The 24353-nt window shown below is 39.2% G+C and overlaps 1 protein-coding gene and 1 long non-coding RNA gene across 6 annotated transcripts in view; both read right to left on the bottom strand.

Moving 5' to 3' along the window:
- CNIH3 (cornichon family AMPA receptor auxiliary protein 3) overlaps positions 1 to 4206 on the bottom strand; it is a 53006-nt gene extending 48800 nt beyond the window's left edge. Inside the window, exon 1 of the mRNA XM_027641599.1 lies at positions 4014 to 4206. Coding sequence (XP_027497400.1) covers positions 4014 to 4094 — 81 coding nt within the window. The 5' untranslated portion in view covers positions 4095 to 4206. The remainder of the gene's footprint in view (positions 1 to 4013) is intronic.
- A 2728-nt stretch (positions 4207 to 6934) lies between these two features.
- The window catches only part of LOC113946470, a 31592-nt gene continuing 14173 nt past the window's right edge, over positions 6935 to 24353 (bottom strand). For 4 of the 5 annotated variants that reach the window (XR_003527442.1, XR_003527440.1, XR_003527441.1 and 1 more), the window contains 4 exons: positions 21127 to 21274; positions 19049 to 20031; positions 17251 to 17475; positions 6935 to 7201 (listed from right to left, as the gene is read on the bottom strand). This is a non-coding gene — a long non-coding RNA (uncharacterized LOC113946470). The remainder of the gene's footprint in view (positions 7202 to 17250; positions 17476 to 19048; positions 20032 to 21126; positions 21275 to 24353) is intronic. The other variant, XR_003527439.1, reaches the window with a different exon arrangement.

Below are 24353 nucleotides of genomic sequence, written 5' to 3' on the forward strand. Positions count from 1 at the left end.
TGCTGCTTTATGCTTTTTACACTTGGCTCAAGTAACTGCCATCAACTTCAGCGCACACAACTCTGGTTGTGCCAAAGAGCTGTTCCTGGATTCATCCGAGTTCACAATCACATCAAAATACTCCAAAAAGCATTCAATATGGTACAGCTTCTCAGGTTGGTACCATCAGTTTTTTCACTGGCATGATGTTCCTACTTTCTGGCAACCCTTAAGGAGCATTGGTTATGAAGCAGTCGCACACATGCAAAGATATGCTTGTATGACTTGAAAAAGAGATAGCCCACCACAGAAATTCTTCTTTTTAAAAACAGTGACGTTCTTGGGATTTATGACTTGTTTTACTGTGGTATTATAAAATGGAACACTTTGAAAAGCTCTTTTCTTAAAGTTGTCCTTTAAGTAACACATTTCAAAGCAAGTATTTTCATCTTAAAATATCACAAAAATGGAAGGACTCAGATGACCCCAAAGCAATATGTTTTAAGCAAATAATAGTGCTGTGGGACTACACACAAGCATGCCATGTTTTAAGTGAGGAAAAATAAGCCACAATTTGGTCAGCTTTAGTTAACTTCAGACACAACTTAGTGGAGCTACACTAGAAATGATTGCGGTATGTCAAGTCTTGTTGGGACTTCAAACAGACTTGACGTAGCTCGGTTAGATGTTAACAAGAGGACAAATCTTAGTTCAAGATAGTTTAGGAATGAAATAAAACTGATTAGTAAAAAGCTGTATATAAACAAGAACAAGAGCTGGGGACAGCAAAACTAAGTGTCTGTGATGGCTGGTAAGAAGACAATACACTCTGTTCCTGAGTTTACAACAAGATCAGATGAGGATATCAAATCATGTAGTTAATAAACCAAATTCTGTTAGTTGTATCAATAAACACACCAAAACATGCTCAGCTGCATTAGTCCATTCGAGAGGAAACCTTGGCCAAAACACACTTCAATGACACCGCAGCTAGTAAAACAGAGCACTACTGTAACTGTGTTTCTACAGCAAGAGCCGTGTACTTATACTCAAGTCAAGAAACCAAGCAGAAAGGTCACCATCCTCTACTAAATTCTCCAGTACTTTTCCACAAAAGTGTTATGAAAACATCCCCTTCTACATGATGTTTCTAACATTATGACATTACAGCTTGAGGTATTGTGGTCATTGAACAACCTCTGTGTTTCAGCAACTCCTGTACCACAGGGAATCATGCTGGTACTATGTAGTACATGGAGATATAGTCTTCATCTCTTTTCTTTCATTTGATATGTATGAGTAAAGTTTCAGCAAGAATACATTAAGATAATTCTTGTGCAGAGTTTAAACAAATGTTTCTGATAGTATCTAACTTGGTTTTGGGTTTTTTTTATTATGACAGACACCACTGGCTATCTACACAAGAAGATCACTAAGAGGCAGGAAAAAAATTATTACATGTTCCAGATGTCTAAAGGATTTTGTGTATTTTATTTACAATTCTTTTAAAATGTTCTGACCAGCTTCATTTTGTCTGTTCCCAAAGAGCAGGGAGCACAGGAATGTATAGAGTCTTTAACTTCTTAGAAGAAAGGCATCAGAAAAGCAGTGTCCAAAAAAAAAAATCCTCCTTTTACTCTCTTGTTTAGGTTTTACAGTTACTATTGAACCTATTAGATCAATATTAATAAAAATTATAATTCATCTGGCTTGCCAGCAGAAAGAAAATGAAATTTTATTTGATCCACTGTTAATTCATTCCAGATAACTGCCCAAACCTCAATCAGCTTCAGGTTAGAACAATATTGAGTCCAAATGCTACAGTTTTTTTTCTTATTGTTTAAAATAATTTACAAAATATAAGTTCTTACTCAGTCCTAGAACCTCAGAAATCTTTGAAAGTGATGGGGTGTTCAGGTTAATCAGCAGCTTATTCTTAACAACCAAAAGAACAAAAAGCATTTTAACAGGAAAATTTAATTACTGAAATCCTCCACTGCCCTTAGGAGAACCTATTTACAATAAATTGACTGTCCCTTACAGTATTACAGTGAAAAAAAATAATCAAACCACAAGGAAGGAGTAGGAGTTTTGTTTCTTGGGAGGATTTTTACAATTGAGATATTTAAGGTAAAAAAAACCTCCTATGACTCAATACATAATGTACACAAGAAACCACACTATAACAATTCTTACAGAAAGGATAATAAAATTCCTTGTGTTTTGTATATGTGGATAACACGTATGCCTAAAAGTTTATTCTGGCAGGGTGTTGAATTTATTACTCTATGACCCTCCTTCTCAAACCAAGTATTTTAACAGAATTATTATCTATTTATAAGAAAAGATGGTACCAATTCTTGCACTATGACAATAGAACAGCATTTACAACCATTTTCAATTTCAATTCCTCAACAAATTCTCAACAGATGTAAGAAACATGCTGCATAAACTTAAGTTTATTGATGAAAGGTTTTATTTCCTAGTTGTCTTACGGAGCTCCAGTACTAAGAGACTGTTCTTATGAGTTTATAGACTGAAAGTTGAAAAATTGTTTCACTAGGAGTAAATTTGCAGTAATTACACTCACTTATGGAAGAATAATTTGCCAGATTTTCTTTAAGTACTGTATATCTTCAGACAACGACAATTTCAGTCCAGGAAAAAGAGAACACAGAGCAGAATACACTATTAACCCTAAAATCTTTGAAGAAGTTGTAGAATTCTCACTTTTGGGAATCTAAGGATTTGTGGAAGAGGAGGAAAGAAAACATGAGTAATCATCCAAATCTTATCACTCCTTTGTTTCAGAGTAATGCAGTAGCTGACTGCTAGAAATCCTTTTCAGCCTTGCAGTACTTGACATCCCTACAGCACTTGGCATTACCACCACACTTTTGTGGTTTCATTAATAAGAAAAAAAGTTGTAACTGCCCCATAAAGAGTACAAAATAATTAAATGTCAAGGCATGCTCACAACAGAAGAATCTGTTTCATAGTGTTAATACAACTAAGCTAGCAGCTTTACTCTCATTTCAGTAAAAATATATTCTGCATCTCCCTTGCTTGTTAGTAAAGGAGGATTTTTTTATCTTACTCCATCAGGTAGCTGCAGATGTATTCCTGAGACTTGCTCTATTTTTCAGCTTACCCTGTTCCATCCTGAATGTCTATGACATGGAGTTATTTGTGTAGCACACATGCAGTGTAAATAATTCCAACATACGCAGTAGTTTAAGAGAATTTCAAAATTATGCATAATAATGATTTCGCTACTGAGGAAATAAACACCAAGTTACATGCTTATGCCTACCACAGCCACCCAGTGTACAGCAAGGAGTCAGTACCAACACTTTTCAGTGAAATTAATGAAGGTGGACTTCAATATCCAGCTCACACATTAGAAGGATGAGAGAGTTTTACATTCAACCCCGACCTTTCAAGAAGTTATTCATGCAGTAATTACTGAAAGAAAAGCAACCTTACTGCTGCATCAGGTATGGGGCGGTTTCTCCCTCATTACGCTCTATTCGCAGGCAAGGAAAACAGATGTTCTTACCTGGAAGACCTCACGTCTGAGCACAGCCGGTGCTGGAGCCACGAGCATCCCTAAACTGATCAGCCCTCAGCGCAGGGCTGGGGCAGCGCTCAGCCTTCGAGTGCTTCCCGGGAGTGGGGACCAAGCTGTCACAGACGCGTGGCCACCGGTCTTTATGCTTATAAAAATGTACTAAACACCGGCACCCACGCACAGGTGTCACGGCGCGTCCGTCCTGGCACCGGGGCCAGAGGCGGGGGAAGCGCGGGACGCGCCCGTTCCCACCGTGGGACGCATCTCCCCGGGTCCCCGGGCGAGGGGCTGCTCGCCCCTGCCCCAGACCCAGCCCCAGCCCCAGCCCCAGCCCCAGCCCCAGCCCCAGCCCCAGCCCCAGCCTGTCCCGCCGCCCCGCTGCCCTCGTGGCACGACCCTCCACACCCAGGTCCGGAGCCCGCTTTAACCGGAGGGAGGGGGAATGCGGGGCTGGGGTACTCACATGCCAGATGGCGAAGAAGATGAGGGCGGCGCAGAGCACCAGCGACAGCATGTAGCAGAAGGCGGCGAAGGTGAAGGCCATGGCGGGGAGAGCCCTCCGCGGCCCCCTTCACCTTCACTTCACCGGGAGAGCGGCGACCCCCCGAGATGCCGGCGTGGCGCAGTGCCCGGGCAGCGCCGCACACGCCGCGGGGCCGGGCGGCTGCCGCGCCCCCGCAGCCGCTGCCGCTCCGCCGAGCCCGCCCAGACCCCCGCAACGCCCCGCGGCCGGGACACCCCGCCCGGCCCCTCCGCCGCGCCCCCGCCCCGCCGAAGAGCCGCGGTGGGCGGCCCCGAGGGGCGGGTTCCCTCCGTGGAGGTGCGGCGGGGGGTCGGGGCTCGGCAGTGCGGGGATGGAGGGGGGCTGCTGCTGCCGCTCGGGTAGCGGCTGCTGCCAGCGCCGCGTGTTTCTGACTGAAATCCTGTCACGACAGCGTGAGAGGAAGGAGCGTGGGCTGGGATCAGTTCAGGCCAAATCCTGAGGAGATAATTGTATGCCTAAACTTGAAGTGCTTTGGTGGACGGGGTTTAATTATTGTTTTTCCTTTCAGGGTCAGGTAAATCCGATGATTTACCTCTCCCCAGGTCCGTGGAGAGGCCAGCCCTGGAGCGTCCATCCTCTGATGGAGAGGGGACAGGGACCCAGCCCAAGATCTCATGAACCGCCGCGGAGTAGCTCAGCAAAGTGAAATCAGTCCACCCTTTCCCACAAGGTGAAAAAGACATTTACTGTTGGAGTAAATAAAGACAAGCCTTTCTGAAATGCCATCAGCGGGGAGAGTGCTCTTGCTGGCTTTCAGGTGTATGCAGTACCCAAGTTGCTGAAGCACACATTTAAAACAAGGAAGGATAAGTTCCTGCCTTTGCACCTTGTCTTTGACAGTATCCACAGTGTCTCCAGACACAACTTAGCCATTTCTACAAGAGATCTGTTTTAGATTTACTATCAAAAGTTTTTCCACTTCTTTGGAGCGCATCAGCTGACGCAATACAGGAGGTTTGCAAGCAAAAAGTTTTCAGGAGAAAATGCCACAGAACCATGAGAAGTCCCATTTAAAAATATTTTGAAAACCAGAGATGAAAGCTATATATTTGAAACTGTCTTACGAAACTGAAAAAGAGTTTTAGCTCACAGCATTTGTTCTACCCTTGTATGGATTGAAGGCGGTTCAGTAACAAAACTATGTAGAAATTTGCCAGTGGTTACCTATTAAAGTCAGACTTCATGGTACAGGAGATTGTAATTCGATCAAAGCCAAGTCCAGTGGAAGCTTTCTTTTGAAAAGTTTACAATATATTCTTGTTTAAAAGTATGGTATATTATTTTTAACATAATATACACTTTTATCCTGAGGAAAGAGTGATGATTTGAATCAAGAATCAAGACCGGTAATTAATAAACCAATCAGGAATAAACTGATGGATCTAACCTTTCATAATTGAGCTGCTCCAGACTGTACGTGTGAACTGATGCTTTAATTAAGAAGGACAGAACACAGCAAGTAGTAATGAGCTTTGTGTCATAAAGGGGTGCAGTAAATCCATTGTAATTGTCTGACCTTTTAATTTTTTTGCATCTGAAATCCTGCAGAGCATATGTTTGTGGAAGTAAATGGTTTATTCATAACCATACATTTTGAAAAGAGTAGTAAATGAGGTACAGGAGTTGTGCTTGGAAATATTTATTTATTTTGTCACAGTTACCTCGGTATCTGGATATATATTGCCTATGTTAAGATTCAGTACAGAAAAACTGATGCTTCTAAGAAAATGAAAATAAAACATTTGATTCTGGTGCACTTATATGTATACACCTGCACATATATGCACATCTGTGAAAAATATAAATATACTCTAGCTATCATGAAAGACAGAAGTGGAAACAACCATTAAATGTCCGTTTAGCATCACACTCCAAGGTAAATATTCTGCTGTTTTTCACTGTCTCTCACCTACATTCCAGCTATGTATTTGGAGCTCTTCATCGAACACACAGGCAAAACACTTATTTTTCATTTTGCAAGACAGTTCGACAGCCAAAGACTTCCAAGATCACAGAGTCTTTCCTGGTACTGATTTTGAAACATGCATTGCCCCTGGCCATATTGCTAGCCATTAATCATTGCCAGTGGCTGTCAAATTACAAAAGTTTCTGACATATAGTGAAAGGAAAAAATCTATAAAGATGCATTTAGGACACTTTTGTCTTACTGAGTTCTTCTTACATAACACCATGAGAATACCTTAAGTATCCTCAGACGTTTAAGTGATGGAGAGTGATGGAAAGATATACCCTTCACTCAGTACATCTCTGATTTGTACTCAGAGATTTGTCTGAGTAATCACTAAAAAGTCTTCCTATCTCCATCTTGTTACAAACTCATTGCAGCCCTCTGTGGTTTGAGGACCTCACAGCAGGGTGAGGTTCCTTTGTCATTTATGAATGAGACTACTGCAAATCATGAAGCAAAAGGCGAAAATAATATGGATGTGCCTGACCGTTTTCTCCCTGGTTTAAGCCCCTGTGAACACAGCAGGAACACCAGTCTATCTATTAGCTCCCCATATACTTCCATGGTCTTGGTCCTAACCTTCACATAAACTAACGGATCTGATCCTGGCTGCATGAGAAATTACAGTCCAGCACCCAGCTGTGCTCCTTTGAAATAATGTATATCACAGAGACCAGGACAGAGGGTGTGGGAGCTGAGGATGCAGCATTATCCTCTGAAGGGATCTGGAATAAGAAAATAGAAAAATACAGAGTATAGGAAGTAGATTTTATGTATAAAAAGTATTTTTTTTCCTTTAGGAAAAACTGTTGTTTTCAAAAATTGTTATTTTAACACTTCTTTTCCACAAATAAACAGAATTACATCCACATGTTGAGACGCACATGGATTTCTTTTTTTATTACTGGAAATAAAAAGCTCAGAGGTTCTGCAGCAGTCTGTTAGGCAATCCAGTAATCCTTGCTCTCTGGTGTTCAGCAGCTCATTTTAACAGCCATGGTCTCAGTTTAGCACCTCATCTTTCACTCTTCTGTCTTCAAAATCTCACAAATGCTCCTGCTTCCTCCATACAAGGAGGTATTCCCAAGCCATTTCCAGAAGGGACTGCTGTTCTTACTCCATGGCACACACCTGTAACCTGCGAATGCAACAGCAAAAATTAGTCAGAAAGGACCATGAGATAAACTGCAGACAAAGTAGAAAGTCAGTAAGAAATTAAAAATAAATTATGTACAGATTGATTAAAAATTGGTTTGTAGTCTCTCCTCTCATCTTCAGCCAGGGGCTATTCCTTTTAAATGTATTTGTTGATGGGTCATGTAAGGTACTTCAAGCTTAATAACACTTCCTAGAAGAAGTTTTTACATGAACTGGTTTTGTGGGCTGTATCCCACAGCACCCACAAGCAGATCATGGTAGTGTGTTTGTAAAACCCGTGGAGAAAGATGTCTTACGAAAGACTGTAAAGGCCTTGCTTTCTTTCACAGATTAAGTTTCAGAATGCTACAGCTATCACTGTTCAGATTTGGTACTTTTGAACAGTAAAGAATTTGTCTTTACCATGCATATTTGTTGGAAAATATGACTGTAATACAGTCTGATCCCAATTTCACACAGAGCCATCACAAGAGAATAGGTGGTGGTGCTGCTTTTGTACAAGAGATACTGAGATGCTGATTTTCAAAGCTATCACTATTCAACTATGATCATAGGTCGAAGCACAAACATGATTTGGGATTTCTTCACTTAAGATGGCTTTTTACTTTGTGAGGACCTCTATGAAGGGACCAGAAAAATTCAGTCACTAGACAAGTAATAACGGAGTTCATCTGGTGAGCAACAGACAGCACTCAAAACCAAACAACATCCAATCGTGAAAACAGACTGTGAAAACAGATTTAATAGATTCACGAGTTCAGGATGTCCTTGCATTAGCAGGTCTTGGAGCACTTGATTTTATGGGAAATGACCTTTTGTGCTAGATAATGAAAGAATTTGAAGGCACTGAAAGAAATTTCCAGTGGCTAATTTATAGAATGGCATCAGAGATGAGAGGGGATTGCTAATGAGTCCTTTCAACTCCCAAATAATTACCTCAACTGTATAAACCTAAAGGACGAGTCTTTAAAAGACCAATAGTCCCCGAAGTAAGAGGCTAAAATCACCATAAATTCACCAACAAGGCGATGATGCACTCTCAGCCAAGGTGGTTCATAGTTCTAGGATTCATATATTATTGTTACAATGTATAGTTTTGAGTGTAACATATTACTGAGTGCCTGCTAGAGTAAAAGCCATTACATTAATTATAGGAGAGAACTGTAATTCATAGATTAAGTATTTTTAATAATACATCTGACTCTCTCTTTTGTGAAGCTTAAGTCCTACTGAATTATTAACAATGCTTATATACAAATTGCTATCATTGGGCTTTACTGATAATATCCCACAGAGATTAATAGAAGCATTTCATAGTCTTATGCATTATTATTTCAGATTATCTGCAGATTCCAAATGAAATGACTCTATTACTGCATGGTCAGTTCACTTTCAAAAGGTTACCTTTGCAATAATAAAGGCAAGTGACATTTTGTTAATGAAGTCTTATTTTCAGATACCAGGAATGTGATAGTTCACAAACCCACTGACAATAATCTCATTTTACTGCCAGCAGTTCCCACCTTCTTTTGTAGGACCTGGATGAATAAATTTTAACTACATTATCACAGGATCATAGAAAAGTTTATGTCGAAAGGGACCTCAGGAGGTCTCTAGTCTGACTTCCTGCTCAAAGCAGTGCCAAGTCAAGGTCAGACTTGTTGCCCAGGGCTTCATCTGGTCAAGTCTTGAAAACCTCCAAGGACAGAGATGGCCCAGCCTCCCTGGGCAACCTAAACCACTGCCTGTCTCAGGTCATCTTCAGCTGAATAGGTCCCAACCTACATAATTTCCAGGGCTTATTCCTTCCTTAGTACACAACTTTACATTCATCCCTGTTGAAGTTTTTAAGGTTCCTGTCAGGCTATAAACTCCATGTTTAATTACAAAAGCATAGATTAATATTCAATACAGAAATGTTCCTAAATAGCAAAATAAGACTCTTCAGAGCTTGACACTTCGTAGTGCTTTGCTTCTACTATTCACTTGCCAGCCAATATCAGAATTACACAGTATCACACTCATGTCCGTCATGGCCACTGGCAAAACTGAGGCTTAAGATTTGCAGCTCAGATCGCTCACCTGAACTGAGTGATCTCAGTAACTGTTCTGTCCCATGGTTTGATTACCACAGAGGCACGACACACATTTTGACTCTGCATGTTACTAGCTTGCTAGCAAATAGAAGAGTGTTTGTCATCAGGGTATCTGTGAGTTTTTGCATTATCTGCAGGGTTAGTGGACCGATTCTGTGAGCACAGATATCGCTGCACCTCTCGATTCCTAAGCTGTGCTTTTCTGCTCTATTGCTCCAGCTTCCTCCGCCCCTCTACCGCACAGTTCTTTCCCATTAGCCTGTCTTTCCCTTATCTTCTTGCTAGTTTATACTCTCCGCTTGGTCCATCTACTGCCTCCCACTCCCTTAACTCCTCCAAATTCAACTTTTATCTTCTGGGAGTTCATCAAGACTGCTTCCTCACCAGTGCTGAAATGTCTGACAGGATACTAAACACTCCAGAAAGACAGGATCTCTGCTCTTAGTTCCAGGACAGAGTAGCAAAAAGCGAGTTGACAAAGCAATTGCAGGGGAGGTCCTGCTTTAAAGTGAAATGGAATGGGGAAAGGATTTGCTTAATTTCAACAGTTCTCTAATAACTATGTGTGACATTTTCAGAAGGATTAGAATTAGCCAAAGACCCTAAGTATTCATGGCAGCAGCGGAATTCATGTTCATCTTTCAAAAGTCACCTCCTTCCAGATGTGAAGTCCTTCCAATAAATACATGAAAGGCAGGAGCCTTCTATAAACCAGTAGTAAGATTTTCAGCATTGGTGGAATAACACATCTACTTTTTTTTCCAAAGAACATTTTTGTGAACTGTTCAAGACCCTTAGTCTGGAGAGAAAGCATAACATAAAAATGAGAGCCCATGCAGGGAGTAGAAAGTAAGGCCTTAACTTATATCTGAACCAGTCTTAATTGCCTTTGACATTACCTAATATCCTTCAAATCAATACATGGAAACTATACACAAGGAATGCTTGCTAACATTACTTAATCCTGCCAAGAAGGAATTTAATTTGTGTTTCCGCTGGGGAGGGAGTGGGTTACAACTTTATCAATTCTGAATAACTGAATTCCATCAAAGGAATGAAAGAGGAATATCAAATTTTCTGAATAAGTAACTTATGAGAAATCCTTCATCAGTCACTGAAGATCCTGCAGAGCTACTTATGCTAATAGGAAAAATTGCATAAAATATGCATTTGTCCAAACACTGAAATAACATTCTGAGCCAAATTCCTCTGATTTTAAAGATGTTTCATTTTTTCCTACCCCAGAGCCTGTAACACTGCTAATCTACAAGCTCTGCTGATGCTCTCCACACCTTATGGCTCCATCATTCTGAACAGACATGCCAGAACAAAGACAAATATGTGATGCCCTTCAACAGTTCTCCTTCTCAGAGGATGATTAAATTCTCTCATACGAAACTAAATGCTCTTCCTGTTTGTCTCTTTTTCCTGAGACTGATACTGAATGCTCATCCCTGCTGTCCCAAAAACAACAATCTGGTGCAGTAAATCTAGACTTAGTGTCTTTGCTATAGTTTAGAAAAAAATCAGTATTTCACCAAATTGACATATATAACTGAATTAATGGTATTAGTCATTTTCAACTTGCACACATAAATGAATAGTTACAATATGGTCTGCATAAATAACAGTGTTGACTAATGAATATATAAACATAATTTTATGGCTGTATTTATTCAGTAAAGTTGTTTTTGATGCAGTTTTATGAGAGGTGGGCACACCTATGATGTAAGAGGAAGGAGAGGCCATGCAGACATACAGCAGCGTGTGCTGCAGCAACAGTAGGAATGGAGTGGTTGCTGTCAGCTAAGTACCCTTATTACACTGCCTCCTTGTCTTCAAACTTGATAAATTAGTATCAAGTTTGACTTACCTCTGTTTAAAGGGAAAAAATAAATCAGTTGCCCAAAAAACATGACTTGTATTATTAGCACATCAATAACAGAACTCTTTATCAAACACTAAATTTAAGTAAAGACTGTCCGAACTGATCCCCTAAGCTTTTGTAACTTTGAAACATATTCCCCATATTGAAGCAGAGAAAATAAAACCCCTATAAATAGGGATATTTTTAACTATAGGAGAAAAACTAATGATTATAGCACTCTGTATCACTTAGAATTTCTAGTCACTTCAGCTAAAGTCCCTTATAAAAACTATTTTAGCATTTGACAACAAGTACTGAAGAATTCATATTGTAAATTGGAAAAATACCAGAAGAAAAGCTTGGGGGTGGCAATGGAGGAGTAGGAACATGTTTAGCAAGAAATCTCATGAGAATGCTGTTCTGGAAGATCATTCCTATTCTAAATATAAACCTTTAATACATTAGCCATCTTGGCTTTAACATCATATAAAATATTTCCAGTCTGAAGCAAAACCAGCAAGACAAGATCATTCTCTGCAATCTACCCATCTCTTACAAAGAACAGAAGGTTTGCAATTCTGGTTGGAGGTTCTAGCGGATTTTGTACCACAAGTCTCCTAGTTTGTGTTCTGCATGAGAGAAAGAACACCTTTATTGTGTGAGTGACCACGGACCAGAACAGGTTGCTCAGAGAGGTTGTGCAGTCTCTTTCCCTTGAGATATTCAAAAGCCATCTGGACGCAATCCTGAGTAACCTGCTCTAGGATGACCCTGCTTGAGCAGGGAGGTTGGACCAGATGACCCGCTGTGGTCCCTTCCAACCTGACCTATTCTGTGATTCTCTCGCTCTTTTTTTGTTATCTTGAAATGTCTAACTAAACTTGCCTAAACCATAAGGGTCAGATAAGTTGCGGTCTAGATCTTTAGTTTACTCAGGATGCCAAGTGAAATACTCAGTGTAGCTCTAGGAGAAACAGTGTTTATGATGTCATAAGTAAAAAGTCTGCCCTTGTTGCACTTATTTTTATTCTATGTCATTCAGAGTTGCCTTTTTCCAACTCCTGAATGTTTTGTACCTACATTAAACACTCAGTACAAGGTTTTCTTTTGTTAAACCAGTTGTCACTTTAATGTGATAGAATTGGCTGAGCAGTAACAGGTGACAGCTCTAGTCATCTATGCTCTCCAGATGGAACTACCTTGTGTTCTTTCATAAACCATTTACTTGTCACTGAGGACTCTGAGGCAGCTGTTCACTGGAAGATCAATGAAATACTAGTTTCAGAGATTACTAGAGAAATGGAAGAGCTAAATATGATCTTAACTAGTCATTACCTGGGAAGAGAACAATGACTCACATCAATTTCAGAAAGTTAAACAGCCTTTTAGAAACTGTCATGACTCACAAGTACTGCACGCACACACATACACACACAATTTTATTCTCTGTTCAAGGCATTTAGTTCTTCTCTAGAGAAACCAAGCTCTCTCCTCCCTGAACCTGCAACAGCCTTATATTAATGTAATTACCTTGACATTAGACAGCTAATTGATTCAAAGACGTAGATGCTATATATGCATTTCTTGTTGACTGGGTTACATAAATTGTTGACCTATAAACTGCTGTGAAAAAAAATATAATAGAAACGAAGTCTTTTTTTTTTTTTTCTAACAGATTTTGTTTGCTTTGGATTGCAAGTAAAGCAGCTCTCAAAATCAAACTAACTCCAGGCAGGTTTGCTTTGAGGACATAGTTTTCTAAAATAAAAATTTTTTTCAGCAAGTATTCAGGTGAGGGGTTATTTTGGCTTCTGAAGCATTCATTTGAGTCATAATAATTCAGTATTCATTGAAACAATTATCACAAGCAAAGCTGAAGGTAGCCAAGATAGGAGACTCTGTCTGGAAATGGAAGCAAATATGATATTTTATCAGTGCTGGTAATCCAATTCATGTTAATGATCCACCAGTTACTATTGTAACTTACATATATATGTATGCTACCTTTTGAGGGATACTTTGAACATTAAAATAACTGAAAATAAAAAAGCACTTTTGCTAATTTAAACTGCAAAAGGGTTTTCCACTGCAATGATTACAGTATGACCAGAAAACACACATGCATTCAGTGAAGATCATACAGCAGGAAAAGGTAATGCACTGGACAATCTTCTGAGTATTCTTCACATATTTGTTCTGGTCCAGATGGAGAAGCTAATTCATGATAATTAGGGTGTAAATTTCCAAGCACTGCAGCTTAGCTGCCCTAGTTCCCACTAAGGCCACTTTGTCTTGCTAGGAGAAAGTAATCTTGCTTTGAAAGTACAGTAAGTTGTTTTCCTTTTAAACTGAAGTGTCTCCAGCAAGGATAGTGTGAATTAGTGACATGTAAATTCTCACACAAATTATATCACAAATTTAACAAAAGTCGCTAGGAAAATTAATTAAGATGACCTATATTCACAAACAGTGTTACTGAGCTCTTTTTTACCTTGAAGAGGATGGACTAGTGTATCCCAAGAAAGGAGGTAGAATTACTGTAAATGAGCTTAAGTAGCTGAGCAAACAGTTTGATCTGCCTACCAACTAACTACTCACCTGAGCAACTAAGATAGCTGAACATGGCACGACGTGCCCACACTGCAGTGAGCCTGACACAGCAACTGAGAGAAGTTGTCCTCTGATGGTTGTTTACCAGACTGTCTGAAATAAGCAAATTCACTTCTTATCTGAAAAGTATCTGCCTTGCAAAACTCAGAAGAATGAGTTTCCCCTGCTAATCATCTTGGTGCAAGTGAAGAGGAACAAAAACTTAATTACCCTTCTGCTCCAACAAATGGTACCTCCTCACTAAAATCCAGAAACTTCATTGGGGAGCGTCTATGCCTTTACCCATTCCAAAATTATCCTATGTGGATTATTTCATCCTGCAGGGCTGCTAGGCCTAACTTTAAACCAAACACATTACGCTGTTTGCAATTCTTTGATTGTATTTGTCAATATTCTTTGTTATCAGGTTTAGGACTTCATTTTAAGTAAATAAAAATATGCTTTTAACTACAAAACTGCATGAAATCTTCCATTTTCCCCCACTACGCAGGCAGGGTCTTCTTTAAAAAGATAACTTTGATTTTAGAAACTCCAGTTGTAGGAACATTAATTTAACAGTCCTGCAAGGCAAAGATATATTCAGCCTGTTTGAATTCCTAGGTGAGGTGTGAAACAAAAGTGGGGGGAATCTCCAGATAAACTAAGAGAAATTTTCTGACAGCACTCTGGTCCAAGGCTGCACGGACCGTAGTCATATAAACTCATTTTATGCACAGTCTTTTTTATTAACTTAATTAATGTCTTCTGTCTCTGAACATCATATGTGAATTCCAAACCCTGCAATTTTGGGCCTCAAATCTGAGGCATCTGAATTTAGTGTCATGTTATATTGTGAAAGTAGATCACCACACGACTTCATATCTGAATATCTCTCAGATTCACAGGGGCTAACAGCAGACATTCATCCTTCTGTCTATACAACTTCTTGAATGAGATTCTGCTTCAATACGCAAGTTTTATGGTATTGATAGGAAAATGTGCTTTTTCACAATAATAACTAATATTTTACTATCTTTGATACCAAGAAAAATGTTTCTTAAATACTACAGAACATTGTGAGACAGTCTGAGATATGCATGAAATGTCCCTACAGGAAAGCCAGTTTATTCAAGGAGACTGGCATATATTTCCATTTTGCTTTATGTTTTAAAAGTGGCTGTAATCTCAGACTGACTAGATATTTGAGAAATCCTGAAAGATAGAAGACCAGAAAAGATAAAAACTATCTTAAGAAAAGGAAATAGCCTTGGAAAGATCAACATTTTGCATGTTTAATTATTTATTCCATTATTTTTCTGTTAATTTAAATTAAACAAGTAACGAGAGCAAGAATGAAATAGTGAGGACCAATGATTAATCTAGGTAAAACTGTATGAAATGAAACTAAATTCTTTCTATAACAAAGTATCAGGTCTCGGGAAAAGGAATGAGCAATAAAGTCGTATATCCTAACTCTGTGATCTGTTTCCCAGTGCTGTCTGATTTTTGCCACTCTTAATACTGTGTATTTAATTATTTCTACCTAAATGAAGTAGCTCTTGCTTTTCTTTGTTGAGTTGCATATACTTTTCATACTGATTTCTTAACTTGTCATGCTGATTCTCAATTTATATCCTACCCTTTCACAGGCAGTTAAGGGATCCTCTGCAGCTGATGGCTGAATGCTATTTGATAATCCTCTCTACTGTGTTATCCAAAATATTAATGGGAGTTTTGACTAGCGCTAGACCTAAGGTGGAATGCTATGTACAAAATCCTTTCATTTAGACAGTGAACCATGAATAGTAAAAAATAATAGCAAAACCAGCTGCATTTTCCCAACATGATGCAGCAGTACTCAGAAAAATAGTTGCATGTTTTATCACAAATGGAATAAATCTGGAATGAAAGCAGTAAATACTGTACTAGGATATACAAGACAGAATGCAGCACTGAAGATGTGAAGTAGTGACATTTTGGAACACTACATTTGTGAAAACTATGTTCACATGTTTGAGATAATTCAGGAGATATTAGAGATATCAGCCTTGGAGATAAGACAGAAAGAACTGAGCTCATTCTACCTAAAGAAAACTCTGCAGACACACATGAAAACAGTCTTCAGATATGTAAAGTGGTAGTAAGTGTGGAAATATAATATAATATTCTTTGCCCACTACAGATTGGGTAAAATGTAATGGTCTTAAAACACAAAAAAGTGATTTAAATTAGGAATTAGAAAGAGTTTTCTATTGATAAAGACATGAAATTGAGAATATGTTGCTAAACTTGCATGTTCCCAGCATGATACTAATAGCAATGTAAAAATGTCAAGCAAATCATGCTTCCACAACCTACCTTTGAAAATACCATGCACACTGCATCCAAGTCTAAGACTGGATGTTTAGCTAGATTTTGGTTATAAATTACAAACCAGAGACTCATTACCTTACCTAACACACTCTAAATCACAAAACAAATGGAAAGGTTTAGGTTGGAAGGGTCCTTTAAAGATCACCTGGTCCAACCCCCTTGCCATGGGCAGGGACATCCTCCAATCCATCATGTTGCTCAAAGCCCCATCCAACCTGACCCTGAACACTTCCAGGGATGTCCAAGTTGACAAGATTTAAGAGCTATGGAGACAGAAGAAATGCAGATGATTACCTGCAGATGATTAAGGAACCATCCAGATCTGTTATTTAGAGTCCTACACAGTTTTTGACGGGTGACTGTAAAATATGGTTTTGAAATAATTATTTTCACCTGCTATTGTGAGTAGGACAAATGAAGCCAAAAGTTCAAGGGTGTAAACCTTCTATGAAGAAATCAATGGTAATGTGGAGACTATTTACACTAGATATGTATGCAATTCCCATTATGGCAGTATCAGGACTCTTTATAATATTTAATGTACTTCTCTTCACAATAATGCTGTAAGGTCAGTGAATCTGTGAAACTGCACAAAAAATACAAGACTTGTGAACCCCTAGAGAAAATGCTCAGTAAAGCAATCATGAAGAGTAATCTAGTAATGAGGTATCCCCTTGGGGGAAACCACACTTGATTTCTCTGTTTTTTTCAGATCTGCCAATATTACTGAATCCAGATATACTGGACAGACTAGACATGTACAGATCAGCTGAGCATGTGCCACTAGTTCAGCACAGACCAGGACAGGTGCTGTTAGATACTTACCCAAGCTATTAACATGCACATTAATGTGCAGCTACTCTCATCGAGTGTTGGTCACCCAACAACAAGATGTCCTCTTCCTGCTGTCTGAAAAAATGGCAATTGCCTTCCAGAACGTGTTGTTCTGGAAGGCTTAGCAGGTATGTTGTTTACCCATTTTACCCAACAAGTAATTGCATTTAAAGTACATAAATAAGCCTTACTTAGGCGTGCACCTAACAAGCCAAACTTAAAATTCAAATAACTAAATTATTTTATGAATCTGACACTAAACTGACTTACCAAAAGCCACAGAATGAGCAGTCATGTCTCAGACCCAGGTTGTCTTCTTAGTTGCATGACTATCTATTCTGCTTCATTGTCTCTCTCTGTGGTCTGATTTTTCAAAGAAGGATTTTAAATTTAGAAGAATAGAAATCCAAGATCAGGCATGCAGGGCAGGAAAAAATTATGTGGTGATCATCTCAGCAAGGTTTGAATACATTTTTTCATCTTACTGGTCCTTGGCTGTAACAGAAATACACTACTAGTAGCTCCTAATTAATAGATTTCTTACAGTGTCTATCAAACTGCAACGTTACTTTTCTTTGTATGTTATCAAATGAGGATCCAATCCTGAAGTGTGCCTAAAATACAAATAATGCATACATATTATATATACAAATAATAGGTTTTACTTTTCTGAGTGTACCCACAGGTGTTTCATGAGTGTGAACCACTCACATTAAGAAGGCTTTTGAATCAGATCCATCCTCACAGATTACATTTAAACTAATATTCAAAGAACCACGAGATAATATGTTTTGTGTTTCATTTTCATTTTGCAGAGGATTTTTTCTTAATAATTTGAAAGAAAGGAGTTCCAGCTTCTGCAAAAGAACAGAGGCAGAGTTAAGCTACATCACTTATTCTAGATTTGAGAACATTTTGCATGGCCATTGGGAAGATCAGTTCATTAGAAAGTCCAAAATTTGTGATTTGAGCATAAAATCTTTTCACAACACCAATATTAGGATACTTTGGAACTGAAAAGCAAAGCCTTCAGTTCTGTAAACACAAACAGCTGCCTGAATTAAGTATTAGAGAGAGCATCATCCCGGGCATGGGCTCTGGAGCCTACAACACTAAGTAGGGGAGGGAGTGGGATGTCAACCGGCAGGAGAAAGGTCTGCTGCTGGCCCAGATGTATACCTTTGTGGAAATTCGACCTCCATTTTCACCACTGTAGCTCCTGCGAATCAAGCAGGTATCTTGGAAAACATCAGTACTTGAACAAAATTCTGGATGTTAAACCGAGAGTATGCATAATAACTTCAGTTTTATGAGCATGGACCTGGATGCTGTAATTTTAACAGAATTATGCAGATTTGGTGCCCCCTGCTGTCTTTAACTACCAAAGTGGCCCATGAAAAATATAAGTGCTTAAATACACTGAACACCCCCAAAGGGCAAATTAGGGATGCTGCTCAAAAAGGCACATTTAAATTAGAATGTGAGTCCACAGACTACTTTGGTGAAGCATCCAGGAGCTGAGAAAAGCAGAGCTTTTTGTTGGTAATAATCTCAAATGGGAAAAGCATTGAGTGCACCATAGCCAATGGGAACCACAGAGACCTTGGCACTCCTCCATTGCTTGAAAGCAGGACCACAGAAAAGACTCAGTCTCTTGTGGGGATAAAACCACATGAAATCTTTGTGGTCTCTTTTTTCTTGCTCAGCGCTGGGTCTGCTACATTCCTGCCTCTCTACCCCAAAAAGAGAGTTAAAACAGGCTCTACTTTCCTATGATGATAGCATCTAGAGGTCTCAAAAAATATTAGTACCAGTGGTACCCCTAGGTACACAGTGGGTGCATCTACATAAGATTTTGTTATCACGTAAATTGGAAGACGCTCCAGGAGCATACCTAATACAGCAGGCTCCTGCAGGGGACAAGCCCAAAGCTAACCCAAAGCACAACCCCTCCAATGCATACAGCACAGCTCTTGGGGTGGCAGCACAACCTGCTTCTCTCTACTGAGCAAACCCTCCTGGGCCACGCTACATGCTAAAGGAAAGGTACCCACTTAATAAGACTCACCAGCTGAATCTCACTGCCACTGAGGGCGATTCTCTAACCTCTCTGCCCCTCTCTAACCTCTCTGTCCCTCTAGCTGTTTGTTCCCAGTCCATCCACTTCGTTAGCCCCAGCAACCTTCAGGTGGAACAGTGAGCTTGCTTATCTTGCAGACTCAATTAAAAACTAATGTCTGCTTCTTTTTTTTTTCTTTTTCCCTGGGCTGGTTTTCAGTTGGATCAGTTTATTGTATGGTCATGTGGGTGCCTGGTCTGATGTAAGAAGGAGGAGGAATGTCCCTTTGGCAGCAGTACAGTCTCAGATTGGCTTAAGCTAATCATGAAACTTCTGTCCTAAATCAAATAAGGGTGTGAGGTGTCAGTTGGTGCAATGGCTTGTCCAAACTAACAGAGCACATTTCTAGCACAGCTGGGTTGAAATTCTGCTATAATCAATGGCTGATATATTACATCCCTAATTTATTTTCATTTCTCTGTTGGTCTCTCATCCCTTCCTTGTACTCCTCCCAGAATACTACACAATGTAAGTGACGATGAAGCAAAGCTACACTGCCCCATCTGAGCCTCTGCAAAGCAGCAGACAGGACTTTTGGAGGAAGAATGTCTAAGTGATCTTCTAATGCAAATCAACAGTAGGTTAACAACTGATAACTTTCCTTACACTCAAAGACATTTCTTTAAAGGGCCCTTTGTTCAGTAGTCACAAGTAACCAATCAGTCAATTACTTCCTTCCTTGGCTATCTGTGCTTGAAGACGAAAAAAAACCAAACAAAAAATTCCACAGAGAAGAGACAATCCTGTCTTGCTGTGAAAATGGGTGTTCAGTGCCTGTATTCCTGAAACCATGGGTGCTAAAAGAGCGCTGTGCTGTACTTCAAGCAGATGTGTCGCAGAGGATGCTTCATCATTTCATATTCTCCTCATGCTGGAAGGCTTTTAGGACTGACATTGAATCTATGAGTCACTGACACTTCTGGAAAGGCTTTCTGGTGAACAAGATGAAATTTCTGTCATTTGTAGTGTCTGAGAAGGTTTTTCAACTTCAAGAGAAAAGAACTTATTCAGTTTCTCTGACACTTATTTATACATCCAAGTTCTAAATGGCCATTTTCAACTCTTGAACTCCTGTGACTTAGTGAGATGGTATGATCTGTATTACATCTTCTGTAGCAGTATTTAAACAAATATCCTTAATAAAATCTTGCTCACTCCCACCATCTAGAAATCCTGTTTTGTATTTCACACATTTTATTTTTATATCTCAGCATTCAAAACACCAGAAGGCAGGAGTCTGGCCTGATAACTATTAAATTAGTTGCACTCTGATGCAAAATCAACTTGCTTACTACATCCTTTATAGTTGTTATTTTACTCAGTGAACTGGCTGCAGGAGCTGTCTAAAAATTCATTTCTATCTCCTCTAAACGTTGTGTAAGTCAGCAGTCTGTCCTCTATTCACCTCTTTTCAGGGTGAAACACAGCCACACATAGCCATGTCAGGGGTTGTGCAAGAAGAAGATTATGAGGGTGGATCCACTTGTTTTGATCTCCCAACAGAGCACTGTGGCTCTCACTCTGCTAGCAGACTCCTGCAGCCACTTTCTTGCTCTTTTTCCACCCCTAAGCTCTCTTCTTTCCCCTTTTCTTGTTTTTCTCCCTGAAATCAATAAATGTATGTGCATATCTAGCAGCCACCACTTGCAGACAGCCAGACCGTGATGCTCTTGAGAACAAGGTGCTAATTTTTAACTATAGAAATAAAGTTGAGTGCTGGAAGAGCTGGTTTGTCACAGAAGGGAGTGTGCAGAGGGATGAGCATGGAGGTTTAAGTCAGAAGGTCTTATTATCGCTAGACCTCAGGGCACTGGCTAATCAGTAGGGGTGTAGCTTTATTAAGAAAACTGTATTTTGTGATATTTATGTCTGTATCTGAAACATTCAGTTTCAGTAAGACACCAGAGACACCTCATGAGCCACTGGAGTGCTACATCATAGAAATTAATAACAATTACTAGGAGATTCTCTTCCAGGGCATACCAGGCACCAGTGTGTAGGAAGGGGTAAAATACATCACTGCTCACGTCTTTCAAGTATGCTCTTCCCAACACATAAACTAAGGTGAATACCAACATACAAGTCAGACTTCTTTCTTCTCTCAGCATACTCTTTTTCCTGTGATTCAAGTATTGGAACACATTTAATCTAGTACATATCTAGATGTTCTTTTACCTAAAAATGTAGATTTGCACATTGTGAGTTGTAACTTTCTCCTCAGAGGATAAGAAAACACTCTTAGAATAAAGAATACTGAACTGGGAAGCAGAAAACTCCAAACTCAGTTCACAACGTAAACAAAAGACCTTGCATTTACTCCACTTGTTAGACATCCTGTCTAGAATAGGATGGCAAATTGCCCAAGGCTTTGTTTATGCTGGCTAGCAAAATATGCTATAAACAAAGTAGAAGACAAACTAGTTTCTAACATGACTTGTCCAGTCTTTGAGGAATAAAATCCAGCTTTTTAAGGCTAAAAACCAAAACAAACAAACAAGCTAGTGGAAGGATTGAAATGAGCTACATGTAATATGAAAATCAAAACAAAACAAGAGCAGGCATCAATGACCTAGAGCCAGAATCCAAGTCATTCAAACTCAGAATAAATAGTGGAGAGAAACTAAGCAAACCCAAATTTCTGTAGCAAACATCCATATTTCAGGGTTAGTTTAAAGAGCGAAAGATCTGCTCATGAGCTCCTTCCGGAGACTAGACTAGAATCGTGCCAAGTGTATACATGTGTTAGTATATCAGTAAGCACCAGTATATATTCTTATGTTAGAACAACCTTGTATCACACACACTCGTTCTTATCAGAAGCTGGAAGACAAAAACACTCTTCATCCTGCAGTTAACAGCACTGGGTGACAATCTGTTAGCAACACAGTAAACAGTGCACTTTATCGAATATTATTTCATTTTCTTTGGGCACACTTTTCTACCTGTTTCTATCTTTCTGTGTCCTTGTAAATATTGGGGCAGCAGGGTATGAAACCAGGACTAGTAAATGTTACAGAATTGCAAATAATGACATATAAAAACTCTGTATTTTTCATGATAAACAAATTTAGTTCCAACGTGTGCAGTTTCGAAAAGTATTTTTATCTCGAATTCAGCATTTAAGGATTTAGTGACAAATATTTCATATGATACTCTTAAATGTGAAACTATTAAAAAAAGTGTGAAAAAATTAATATTGATGTTCTTAAAAAATGATGGCGTAACGCACCCTTTCAGCTCGTGTGTGTGTATGTCTGTCAGTCTGTCTGTCTTGGTTCTCTCCTCACCCTGATACAAGTGGACTCGCCAGCATGTTTCATTGCTCCCTTTCTAGCCACAGTTTCTCTGCATAAAAACTGGATAGAGACAACTCAATGGTGGGAATACAGATGTCATCCCAATCCTGGATGTAGACAGGGTGCACATACTCAGGGAGCTGAAGTGCACTCCTGAGGCACACAGTATAGCTACAGCTAATGCAGCCAAAAAAAAGGGCCTTAGGCAGTAACTGACTTTGCAGCTCTGTCTAATCTCCAGGTTTATAAGAGGATGCCCTGTGACATTGCTCCTTTTGCTGGGTAACTCTTCTTGCCTGAGTAGTTCCCTGAGACATTTCCAAACAGTAGATAGATTAATATATATATATACAATGGGCACATGCTGCTTAGTCTACTGCAATTAGATATTCTGAATTTTGATGCTATTCCTTTATTTAAAACATGCCCCCAGGAGTAAACATTTTATGGTCAGTGATCTCTAAGGAATACAATTTAATTTCTCATTTACCAGGTATATGTATTCAGAGCTCTGTAATAAAACACAGCTCATAAAGTAATATTATGCTTTGGAATATAAGTATGATGCATTATACACAGCATATAATTTAATCATTCTTGACTATGGCATAAATGGTTGGAGGTGAATGCCACCTAGATTAATACTAATTACACCTTGCACCTTTATGAAGTACTTATCAGCCATGCACACAAGCAATTTGTTCTAAGCCACACAATGAGTCAGTGGCAAACAAAGGAGAGGAAACAAGGTTCTTTTATCTCCCATACTTCTTCTGAGCCAGCTTTTTGCCAACAAGAATTAAAAGCCATTTCATACTTCACAGCGACGAAGCTACTTTTTGTCAGTGTTTCACCAGAATTGCAACCTCAGTCTCACAACGTATGAGAAAGCTTTGTACAAGTAAATACAAAGATATATATGTATGTGTGGGTTTTAAATATGGCAAAACATAAACTAAATGGATGAAAGCCTTACAACTCCTAAAATAGGGGGTTTTTACTATCTGTACACATTACCAAGGAAAAGAATACTACTTTTAAAAGCCCACACTTATTGTGTAAACCTCAGCATTTTGTGTAGCCTTTAGGTTCACTGCAGTTGTCTGTACTACATTTATATAATTCTTTAAATAACCACTGGGTGTCACAGTTACCAACAGAAAACACTTGGGGGACTTCTCCAGGTTCATTTCAAAATAGACATGTATAATCAGAGATAATACCAATTCCTATACCCATAATATTAATAGTCACTCCCATTCCAAGACCAGGAAATGGTTTCCTTAATAAAAATAAAATTCAGTCAGAGTTAATACAAACTGTTCTTTTAGAAACTAGTAAAATTGAGATCTGTCTTTGAAATTTAGCCTACAGGTAAGATTCTGTCATACTGCACATTTGTGAAGTATGTTCACTGCTAGAGTGGAATGAGGCAATTCTAGACTCCAGGGACTTGAGGAATAATTTCCATAGGCTTTCTCTTTCAAAAATTAAGTGACATGAGAAACAATTATTTCCTCTCCCCTTTGTAAAATACCCATTCACTCAAAGAAAGTCTAAACATTTCGGCAGTATAAACAGCACTATAACCTTATGCTTCAGGTCCCAGCTCTCAGAATTACACAACTAGCAGAAGTACATGAGTTTTCATAGTTTTAAATTTAAAAGTAAGTTTGTGGTCTTCATCACAGAAAAGAAAATGTGACTCCAGTATAATCAGTGACTATTCAGGTTTGCAGACAACAGCTTTAAATCGTGTGAAATGCTTTGTGTCTTTGTTCAGATGTCAGCTCCAAAGGCACAAACCAGCTCCAAAGGTCGCCCCACAAACGACCTCATGAGATGAGGAGTGTATCTGGTTGGCTGGTTTCACCCACCCACATGTATGCCTTACACCTGGAATACCGGAGAGCTGCTGCATGCATCCAAAGCATAGGTAGCACCAAGTAAACTACCTG

This window comes from Corapipo altera, unplaced genomic scaffold (genome assembly GCF_003945725.1).
Source record: "Corapipo altera isolate COAL_440 unplaced genomic scaffold, ASM394572v1 48b, whole genome shotgun sequence".
In the NCBI taxonomy this organism is placed as follows: domain Eukaryota; kingdom Metazoa; phylum Chordata; class Aves; order Passeriformes; family Pipridae; genus Corapipo; species Corapipo altera.